Consider the following 12115-nt stretch of genomic DNA (forward strand, 5'->3'; position numbering starts at 1 on the left):
GTAAAATGATCACTCACTTTACAACCAGTCAGTCAGTCTCAAAGCCATTCAAGTCATTCTCCAGATCATTCAAGTTGTTTTTGAAGAATTCCAGTTACTTTTTAAGCATTAAAGTCATTCTTAAGGTCATTCAATTCATCCTTAAGCTCATTAAAGTCATTCTAAGTCATTTACTTTTTATTTATGTAAATCATTTCAGCCCATTTTTTGGTCATCTTTAAGAATTTCATGTCAATCCTACATTCACTACACGAGAGCATGCGACTAATGACTATCGGCCTTGTTAGTTGAAAACTTGCATTATAATAATAGCAAACTAGTTGCGCAGCGTGTGAAACTTAACAATTACTTCTCTCATGGAAATCCGTATGAAAAGATTTTGGGTTACCTTTACGACCCTTTATTTGACAAGATGAAATTAAGTTCTTGCCAAGTTGGAAGCAATGTCTCTACTAAACGTGATATCTTGTCCATGAATTCCTCAGTCTTGGATCCGATATGATTGGTATTACCTGTAGCCATTAAAACTATTAATTCTGAGCAAACTCTGGAAATTGGGAATTTCCAGAGACCAGAATGTTTCGCATGATATTTTGGTCTCTTGGAAGAGTCTTTATGCTCTCAGCTAATTGGTATTGAAAATCTTTAGTTCAACAAATACTCTGTTGATAGAGATTCTATTGTGGTTTTGAGATTATTTTGGAGATGCTTCAGATCAGGTTTATGTATTGCTGAATATTTATATCAGCATGATGAAGCTAATTTAATTTTTGCCAACACAAAGGTAGCTTCTGTTAAGAGGACCTTACCCACATTGTTTATATGTGTGTAAACACGTTTCTGTGCTGGTTAATATGTTCTCTTCCAAAATGTTTAGTGAAATCATTATAGCGATGGATGCTCAAGTCGTGTTGTCCTGGCTGTCCGATACTATTAACTTGAAGAGTCAATTTACCAGAAATCGTTTAAAGGATATTAAAACAATGATTATTGATTTACGCAACAGGGGATATATAAAGTTAAGCTCAAATATATCAATGCAGGAGATAATCCTGCAGACTTCGTTACATGAGGCATTTCTAAATAAAATTAGAAGAAAGATGGACTTTTGGTTGAGAGGTCCTGTCTGGTTGAAGGGAGATAACTTGGACTGGCCTACCTTTGGATTGGAGTGCTTTAGCTCGACCAAAAAATATTCACTAATGCATACACTAGATGTGAGGATGAGTTAAATGATCTTTCCGTAATTAATGTAGAAAGATTTTCCTCTTTAAATAAGTTGATAACAATATTGACTTGAGTTTTTAAATTTATATTTAAAATAAAAGGTGTCGATTGTGATTTTAGTCTTAAGGCCAGATCTTATTTAATTAGACTTACTCAAAGTTAATTTCTCGCCAGGGAAAATAATTGTTTGGACAAATTCTTCTGTGATGAGATCCCTTTTATTGGTATCCAAATTCAATCTATATTTGGATAAAAAGGGTTGATACGCTCTCGTGGACGATTCTTAACAATTTTTCCTATTTTTTCAAAGATATTATGCATTTTATTTTGTTGCCTAGGTCACGTCATGTGACTTGTTTGATTGTCATGGATTGCCATGTTAGGCGTAAACATTTGGGAATAGCTGCAACTCTTTCTTAGCTACACCTAGGACCAGACAGGCCATCAAAATAGTAATCTCTGGTTGTACTGTTTGTAAAAGGTACAACTCTGTCCTTTAAGTATCCCAAGATTACTAACTTGCCCAAGCATTGGATTAACTTGGTTAGGCCTTTCTTGCATACTGGTATTGACTTTACATTTGACATTTGTGGGTTCAAGAAGGTGACGAAATTAAGAAAATATATATATTGGTATTCACATGTTTTTATATCAAAGACATTCATCTGAAACTTGTGCCTGACATGTCTGTTCGCTCCGTGGTGTTGGCCTTTTTGAGATTTTTTAATATCTGCGGAATTCCTTCACACAACGCCTGTTCTTTTGTAGCTGATTGTGGCTTTATAGAATAAGTTTCTTTGTCGGATGAGTTTAAGAAAAATTATGACACTCATTGCATCAAACATCAGACCATACCTATGTATTCGGCTTGGTATGGGGTGGTGTGGGAAAGATTAATTAGATGGTTAAGAAATGTCTTTTTAAGGTAGTTGGACGGAAGAAGTTGGATTATTTCCAACCCCCAACAGTCGTCTGACATGCAACGGTCTATTAATGACAGACCCATAACTTATCGTTGTTCTGACGATTCAAGTTTGGAAGCAATTACTCCTAATGCAATTGTCTGTCCTTTCTACAAACATTCAGTATTTTTGAATTTAGATGTTTTTGTGAGTCGTCCTGCCAGGTTTTAATAAAAAAATCCGGTAAAGCCACATTCTTATTGGTGTCTAAGAAGAGTGATTAAACTCCCTATCGGTACTGATGATTTAATTAGATCCATTATGATCAGGAAAAGTGATAGTGCCTCTCAGGATCATTCTTTGAGACATTTGTATCGTTTAGAACTTTCCATTACACATTCTTATCCGGTTCCTTCTTCTGATGAAGAAACTAGTGGTTCTCTGAAAGAGAGAATTAATGTAGATGTCGACAATGTCTCATCCAGACTAAGATCTGGCAGATCTTTAAGCAAAAGGGATTCTGATTTTCTTTGGCACCGAGTTAGTTGGTGAAGGATTTCTTTTTTTTTTTTTTTTTTGTTCGAGTGCAGAATTCAAAAAAAATTTTTTTTAATATATTTCTTCCTTTTCTCTTTTCTTCTTCCTTTCTCTGGAGTTTACATACTGCTGCTGATGTTGGTCATGTGACTAACTTCTGCCTGTTGGTGGATCTGCACATTCTGCATTTGCATTTTGTGATAAAATTCAAGCGAAAGTTGGCAGTTCGGAATGGATGGAATGAACATTCGAAATGTGTTGACGTACTATCTTTTCTCTGTTTAAACAGGACGTTAAAATGTTGAAGTGAACTTATCTAAAATACCTGGCCAAGTTTATAATGTTGAAGGGATTGCGTCTAAGTTAACTGATGTATTCGTATCTCACTGAGAGAAATCTACTTCAAGAAAATACCAGCTTGGAGGAGAGAAGACATGCAAGATTAATTCTCACTAGGAAAGATTGAAGTAAAAACTGTTTATCACTAGATATTTTCTGCTAAGGCCTGAAGAAGACGGGCACGTCTCAAGCGGCATTTTTTTTTAAAGTCAAAAGAAAAGAACGTTTCTATTCTGATTGGATTCAAAAAAGGAACAAGGAAGTTTTTTGTTTTTTTTTATGGATTATTCCTTCAGGAAAATGAGGAGATAAATTCCCTGCTAGAAAAGAACATTCCCAGAACATTGAGATATTAAGTTATCTTTTTCAGCAGATATTTCAACTAATCTTCCCGAGAGGACTTATTTAATAAAAAAAAAAACGACATTATAAAATGTAAGCCTAAATTGAAAAAAAAAGGAAGAAACTCTTCGACTTTTAGAAAAGTATTACAACCTTCTAAAAAAGAAAAAAACCTAAGTTGGTCGATGTCTCATATCACAGCAGGAATTAAAAAAAAAAAAAAAAAAAAAAAAAAAAGAAAGGAAAAAAAAAGGAAAAAAAAAAAACATCTTTGTTTCTATCGTTTATAATTGTTACAACATGAAGGACTTCCTTTGTAGCTGAGAGCAAAATCTTAATAGCAGACATTTTGTGAACTTTTTTTGGCTCTAAGTTTTTTTTTTCTTTTCTCAATAAACCTGTTTGTTTCTATCCACGGAGTCTTTTCTCTTCTCATTTTTTTTGTTGCTTTTCTTTGTCTTAGTAATGTTTTTATAAGTCGAAGTGACCTTCATTGGAAATAATAATTTTGAAATTGTATTGGAAAAAATATTGGAATTGTCCTATCACTAATTATATATATATATACATATGGAAGGGCTGTGGTGTAATGCAGTTTGTGGGAACAGTCTATATAGTAAAGAATGACAACAATATTGAAGGATTTTCAATATGTATTTAGTTACCAAAATAGTGCGTACAAGATGGTAGATATGTGAATTTCCCCAATTATTTTAGAATCGCTAATTGTCAGTGAAGAAAAGTAAGCGTAAACAGCTTTAGAACACGGCTTACATTTTGTTTTAGCCAACTGCCATTAGTCCCACAACAGAGATAGTTTGCATATTTGTTTGGTCAGTTTCCGGAGTATGGGTTATGTATTTGATAAGTCTTGTTTTAAATTTTTATTATTATTTATTAATCGTGGTGTATACATCCATCTAGATGCAGTCCAAGGGAGATAACTGATGTCGAATTATTCCCCTTGTATAGAGAAGTAAGGTATTTTTCTCTTGTGCAGAGAAAAATGTATGCCTACATGCACACATGCTAGTATGTATAAACACATGCATTTACACATCTAATATGTATACACTGCGATTATTCGCATACACACATAAACATTACAATTATAAATGAAACTAGTTGCAACAGTAATTAGCAAAAAAAATAAATAAAATAATAAATATAATTTAAGACGGTTCTCAACACATTGAATACATAACCCATAGCCTGGAAACTGACTAAACAAATATGCAAACCGATGTTTAGGTACAACTTCCAGCAGCGAGCTCAAACAAAACGTAAGCCCGTTCTACAAAAATGCTTTTTTTAACACAAAATTCACATTTTTTATTGTTTTGAAAATTTGCAACAGTAACTTTATTTATATGACTGTAATTTGTAAATCAATTTGATTAGGCTCAAAATTGACAGTTACTAAAACTCATAAAATTTGATTATTTGGGGTTTAATCTATATACCAAGTCGGAGACTTATCATGTTATGACTACAAAGAGATAAATTGAAACAAATACAATAATCCTAAAATGGAATGTAAATTCAACAAAAAATGTCCAAATATATTGACATTATAAAAAAAGCACAAATTAAAAGATAGAGGCAAAACAAAAAAATGTCAGAAAATGATGTTTCACAAAAAAATTAATATATAAAAAAAAAAAAAAAAAAAAAAAAAAATGCTGATCAGACAATACAGGGTGGAATGATAAAAGTGTCGCCCTAAAAAAACAAAAAAAAAAAAACATTATAACTTTATTTTAAAACTTTTATTGAAAAAATCAATTCAGGTAACTTGATTATGTAGTAGAGCTGACATCTATTCAATGTAGCCGCCTTCAGCCTCAATCATCGCCTTGATACGGGTCCAGGTGAGAGCATGCCTTTTCCTTTTCCACAAGCACCGACGGGAGCTCAGCGAATACTTGGTGGATAGCGGTGATCAGGCTGGCTTTAGTGTTGTGGGATGTCATGTTGGTGATGTTATCGACGTATGACCAAAGAAAGTAGTCCAGCGGCTACAGGTCAGGAGAGAAAGGGGAGGCAGTAAGAGAAGAGTACAAAGTTGTAACACTCCTTCTGGAGCCAAGCCCGGGTCTCTTTGGACTAGTGGACCGGCACCAAGTCCTGCTGCCACACCCAGGGTCTGCCATTGGCCACTTAATTGCACCAGGGGAATCACTACACTCTTCAGTACATCCAAGTACACTTTGGTGTTGCCTTTTAAGTCGACTTTGAAGATGTGAAGTGGTTGGTGTGGCCCTCACTAAAAACCATAACTAGCTGGAAACTTTGTTGAACAGTACCCTCAAATGTTGAACTGTCCAGATTTGCATTTTGAGGATGCTGGCAATGGTCCTGTTGTCATAAATTGGATTGGTAAAGAGAATGAATTGTACAGTGATACATCTGATATCGCTCGTTGAGCATTGTGTAACTTTCAGACATGATAGGAGGCTCCTATCGTTTTTGGAATTTATACACAACTAACCAACTAGTAGATGGTCTGTAGCACAAAAAGAAAAACGCTTTTCATCAAATGGAAATGGAATCATGTCTTTTCTAGGGCAACAATTTTATCGTTCCACCCTGTATTCCATACATGAACAAATCAACATAAAATTTGAATAAATGCTGTTGAGAAAACAAAAAATAAATACAAAAAGTATAAAAACACAAAACAAAACAAAAAAACCTTTTACTATCCTTGTTAGATTGTGTCAAACATTTATTTGTTAGAAATATTTCTTCATACAAAAAATACACAAAAATACAAAATTATTTGGATGACTATATTTCTATTCATGTAGCTTGTTGTGTGTGTGTAATCTAAAGAACACATTCTTCCTCATCTTTCATATTCAATCAAATTTATATTAGTGAAGCCACACACACAATATATATTTTTTTTTATTTTATTACCGTTTTATCTGTTTAGTTACATGTTTCTGTTATCAAATCGTATCAACAATCCAGTAACTTCGTTAGACTTGAACAGTCTGACGAAGTTACTGGATCGTTGATACGATTTGCTAACAGAAACATGTAACTGAACAGATAAAATGGTAATAAAATAAAAAATATATATTTGCTCTGCAATAGTATTGAGCACCTACTATTTACCAGTTTTGCTATACATACACACACGCACACACACACACACATATATACACACACACACACACACACACACTTCATTAATACAAATACAAAAATGTGTGCGTATAAGTGAAACAGAATCGAAAAGAAAATCAAAGACTCTTAAATAATATTAATAAACAATGTTAGGTTTTTGGAATGGTCACAACAGCAACACAACACTTATAAAATAAAGATGGGAGAGGGACTAAGGAGATTTACGTGAGGTTGCAACAACACTAGGGTATATCGTTGGTATCATCTGTTTTAGGATAACTGTAGTGCCTTGTCTGAACAAAATACAATATCCACAATCTCATTTTGAGTTTTGGATTTTAGAATAAAATGGAGTTCCTTTGTCTTCATTAATGTTTTTGTCATCGTTAAACTTGAATCAAATAATTTTTATTTCTTTAAATCCTAAACAGTAGTGAGAATTAACAGTTTTGGGTTGGAAATTGAAATGTACGGCAAAACAGTGTCAAAATTAATCAAAGAAACATCCAATATTCTTATCTAGAGTTAAATTATATTTGAAAAAACAAAAACAAAAAGAATAAAGAAAAGGTTGCTAATCTATATCTATAAAAGTGAAATTGTCTGTGTGTGTGTCTATTTGTGTACATTTCCCTAACAAACTACTGTCAATTTTGGATCTAAACACTTGAAATTTTAGATGTAGGTTACTCGGACATGGATCAAACTTTTTAATTAGATTTGAGCCCAAAACAAATGTTAAGGGATGAAAATTGGGATCAATGTTAAAAATTTGACCTTTGTGGTCTACCAAATTACTCAGCCAATTTTTGATCTAAACATTTGAAATTTTACATAAAGTGTATTCAGACATAGGGCAAGCTTTTTAAATGTTTTTTGGCTGAAAATTTGGCTGCTAAAGGATAATCAAAAGATTTTACCTTTGCAGTCTCTAGCAAACTAGTCAGCTAATTTTGGATCTAAACATTTGAAATCTTACATAAAGAGTATTCAGACATGCAGCAAGCTTTTTAATCAGTTTTTAGGCGAAAATTTCGCTGCCAAGAGGTCAAAGTTGAAAGAGTTGACCTTTTCAGACTCAATCAAACTGCCACTAAACACGAGTCAAACTTTTTAATATATATATATATATATATATATATATATATATATATATACACACACACATGCCTATAAACATGTATATATAAATATGTCCAGTACATAAGGCGCGAGCAAAGTTAAGCTGAACTGCTAGTATATAATAAAATAAAAACACTTAAATAATTTGCATTTCTCACCATTTTAAACTATAGATGTCAGTAAGAGTAATTATTGTATCATTACAAATGAGTGATATTTTAAACTTTTGTTTTCACTAGCGGCGGCGGCTTTGCCCGGTTGTAAAATATATTTAAATTTGTCCAGATTTTGTATATATATTATTATAGACTCATGATCTCAAAAGAAAAAAAAAGTATTTGGGGTGCCATCAACTAGAATCGAAACCAAAACCAAAACTGTAGCATTTAAATCTGGTGATGTTACTACTGTACCAACGTGACACGCATATGAACTGGTTAAAATTAAAAATAAACTAAGATGAATGTACAAAATGTATAATGATTTTTTTTCAATTTTGACCCTTAAAAACTATTTTAACTGGCTAAAGACCCATAAAAGAATGGTCCATAAAAAATCCAATCATTTGAGGCTTCTAGTGCCACTCTGCGACTTTTAGTTTCGGAGGAGATAGAGTTTGAAAATATGGAGACAGACATATAGCCTCTTATATAGATTTTATGATATTGTGTTCAATTTATATTATGTAAAGTCCCTATTTATTTGTTTCTACACAAGGAAAAATTAAATGCAAAGTTGTTTTTTTATTGTTAGAAAATCCAGCTTCTCAAATAGGGCACTGAATTGCCTCAATCTAGAAAGATTTCTTTCACTAACATTACATTTTGTCTCTTGGCAAATTCAAGTTGAATAATAATTCAATATTTTGTTTTTCGAGGATTATTTAAATTTGGTAGATATTTTAAAAATCTTGCTGACTAGCTAATTTCGAGCTCACTCAGATATCATTAATTACAATCTTTCATGTTATTTAGTTTTTCTGTTAACAATCCAGTGTCATTTTTAACTGGTCCGTACATACATAATTGTTGGGTTTTCTATTTTTCAGGTTTTGGTTTCCCACATCAGTAATTGGCATACCAACTCTTGCTTTCGCCTCCACACATGCCCAATAAATCTTAACTTTTTGCCTTGGAACACTATTATTTTACTCAATTCTCCGTATGAATGGTCTGTAACCCCATCCTTCCAACTAAAACCTAGGCTACTCTTAGCATTCTTGTATAGGTAACATTTAGCCTTTTGCACAATTCATTTGCCTCCAATGCAGCAAAACACTTTCAACTGTAGATCTTCAGTTCTCTTCAGTTTTGAAATCTAACCTTTATGACAAACCAGTTCTATGTTAGGTTTAATCAAAGTTGCCAAATTTATGCTGTTTTTTTTTTTGTTTTTGTTTTTTTAAAATAGAAAATAAGTAGAAAATTACACTAGTTTCGGATGATGTCAAATATTCTTTTTCTGTTACCCATTTGAAAAGTTGCAACTCTTTAACACTATAATAAATCTGAACACTTTGCATTGTTTAGACTACTGTTCTCATCTCGGATGTTATTTCCCACATTTGGGACCTGTGGTGCACTGGATAAAGAACTCAATAATTAGTTTGAAGTGGCAATCTTCTAACAGTTCAATCCTAAATACAGGCGATATTAAGAATAGAATTACAAATTATTTAACACTTCTATTCGGTCATGGCTGACAGCAAGCTACACTCATGAATTAAATAAAGAATTTCATTTAAAATTCTATACAAATTTTAAACTGCAACAAAATGATATATCAGATTAGATAGGTGGCAGGTTGCATCAGTCGAAATGTCAAGAGAATAACAGCCAAGATACACACAGAAGTTTGAATAGAACATAATATCACAAAATTCAAAAACTAGAGATAAATATTTATTTGCGGACTTATTCTCATCTTTATAATTGTTGTTTCGCATTTTGGCTAACTATTCCTCTGAACTTTGTAAGGTGGTTATTCATGACGGGATAGGAATGCTGAATCTTAACTGTATCCTCAGTAATTACTGCCTTCTATAGTTGTCGTCTCACCACGTTTTGGCCAACTAATCTTCTGGCCGGCTTTGGGTAGGATAACAGTCCACAAATAAATTACTCATTTCAAAGAATTCCAATAATTAAATAATATACTATTCAGTATGAATCCAACAATGAAAGATCAGATAACAAAAAAAAAACTTGGATTTATAAGACCAAAAAGATCCAACCTTTATTCCCCTTCGAGACCCATGGCGCAGTAGATAGAGACATTGAATCTCTACCATTCCAGGTGAGCATTGTCCAAAGATAGCGGTTTCAATCCTACCTAAAGCCGGCCAAAGGATTAGTTGACCAAAACGTGGTGAGATGACAACAACAATGGAAGGCAGTAATTACTGAAGATACAGCATTCCTATTCCGTTGATCACCTGATGAAGGCCAGAGGAATAGTTAGCTGAAACGTTACAACTAAAAAAGATGAGGATAATAGTCTGCAATAAATAAATATACAAATTGCTAATTCTAATAATTATTAAGATAAATAACGTGTAGAAAAGAAGCCTTAACTAAAATAAAACGGATCTTCCCTCTCAGTAGTGTTTGATGTCATACTTCACTTTAACGTTTAATATACACTATATATTTAATACATACATTAAGTGAAGTCTGAAATTCACTTCATTTCTGGTGGTAAGGAGTGGTGTGACTTGGTTTGGGGAATTTTTTATATGAGTATATGACGTGTATTAAAAGAATACGGAAACAGAGAAACAGGAAAGGGCAAAGAAATAACAAGTGGAACAGAACGTCTGACCTGGTAAATTTGACCTCTTCTCTCATACTGGACAGTGGCCTGCGAGTCAAAGACGTGTTCAGCTGACTGTTGCCAGGAGTTCCTATGCTAGAGGTGACAGGGAAAAGAAGTGGTCATTTTAATCTTATTTAATTAGACGTTTAGCGTAATAATAATAACTAGAATTACTCAGATTTCCATGAGCATTTTATTTTCTCCAACATTTTTTTTTTATTTTTAATAAATTGTCTCAAAATTCTAGCATTCATCAAAGGAAAAATTGTCAGAATTTAAGTAAAATTGAACAAAACAGCAAAATTATACATCCAATAAAACATGTGCATAAAAGATATCCTCTTTAACTAATACCCTCCATCAAAAATAACATTTTTTTTTTTAAATATATTCCATCAGTATTTGTCCATATAAAATCATAGAATTATGCTAGTAATTTTTCATATAATTTTTTTTCCAACATTCATCGTTCCAAATTTATTTCAGACGGTGGAGGAAGTCCGATTTGATATTTGTTTCTTCGCTTCTCCTCACCACTTGAAATGTTCCGAGAACTAGAAAAGGCATGGAACTATATTTATATACAAGTAAATGCATATTGATCTTTATTATAGAATGGAGGATTAGTTTAGATTAATAATGTTAGTTGTTGGTTTTCAAATCAGATTTTCTCACGTGAATGTAAGCTTAATAATGGACATTAATAAAGGTGACTTTCCTGATCTTGAAAGAAGTTGATTTATTGTTTCACATGTTTGTGTGTTAATCCGACTATATAGGATGCATCTCTGCAGCATGTTATACTGCATATGCAGAGACATTTAGATTCAAAAGTTGATGAAAATCTATAGGATTTGTGTTAATCATTACACTGTTGATTCTATTCAAATCTTGAATTTGGCATTAGGATTAGATTTCCATTTAAAGAAGTTTTGGAGATGATTTACAGTTCCTGCCAGCTGAAAAGTTGTTTGTGGGAATCCACTGCGCAGATTGTGGTTCCCCAATTATCTACACCAGAATTCAAGCTTTTATTTCAAGACTAACTGTATTGTTAATCATCTGGTCTTGATCACTGCTGATTTTCCTTCCAAACAAAATCACAACTCAAATTTAAAAACAAATAGGAGGGGTGAGGGGCTTTGCCCAGTTGTAAAATATATTTAAATATATTTTAATCTGTCCAGATTTTGTATATATTATTATTATTATAGAGTTGTGATTTCAAAAGTAAAAAAAAAACCCAACTATTTAAGTGTCATCAACTAGAATCGAAACCGAAAGCAAAACTGTAGAATTCTTATAATTAAAAATAAACTAAAATGAATGTACAAAATGTATAACGATTTTTTTTTTTTTCAATTTTAATCCCTTTTTGACTGCTTAGAAACTATTTTAACTGGCTTAAGACCCACAAAAGAACAGTCCATAAAAAATACAATCATTTGAAGCCACTAGTGCCGCTCTGCGACTTAGTTTTGGAAGAGATAGAGTTTGAAAATATGGAGACAGACAGACAGTATGTTTTATAAATTAGAAGATAATTGATGTTTTATTTTGGAAAATTACAATAATATTTGGTTTTTCAATTTAATAACAGATTTGCAATCAGGACAAACGTTTCTTCCAATTGAATACAAATAGTTTCTTCGCTTAATGTTCCGAAGATCGTTCGTTCTCTCAAACCAACCTTTCAC

The 12115-nt window shown here is 32.6% G+C and overlaps 1 protein-coding gene across 6 annotated transcripts in view; it reads right to left on the reverse strand.

Moving 5' to 3' along the window:
* The window catches only part of LOC145277805 (uncharacterized), a 171466-nt gene that overhangs the window by 6265 nt on the left and 153086 nt on the right, over window positions 1-12115 (reverse strand). For 3 of the 6 annotated variants that reach the window (XM_080129662.1, XM_080129660.1, XM_080129663.1), the window contains one exon: window positions 10425-10511. The exons of the other annotated variants lie outside the window; for them this stretch is intronic. In XM_080129662.1, coding sequence (XP_079985788.1) covers window positions 10425-10511 — 87 coding nt within the window. The remainder of the gene's footprint in view (window positions 1-10424; window positions 10512-12115) is intronic. 6 annotated transcript variants of the gene reach the window in all.

The sequence above is a fragment of the Euprymna scolopes genome, chromosome 6 (genome assembly GCF_053919585.1).
Source record: "Euprymna scolopes isolate OS-2025 chromosome 6, ASM5391958v1, whole genome shotgun sequence".
NCBI classification, from domain to species: Eukaryota; Metazoa; Mollusca; class Cephalopoda; order Sepiida; family Sepiolidae; genus Euprymna; species Euprymna scolopes.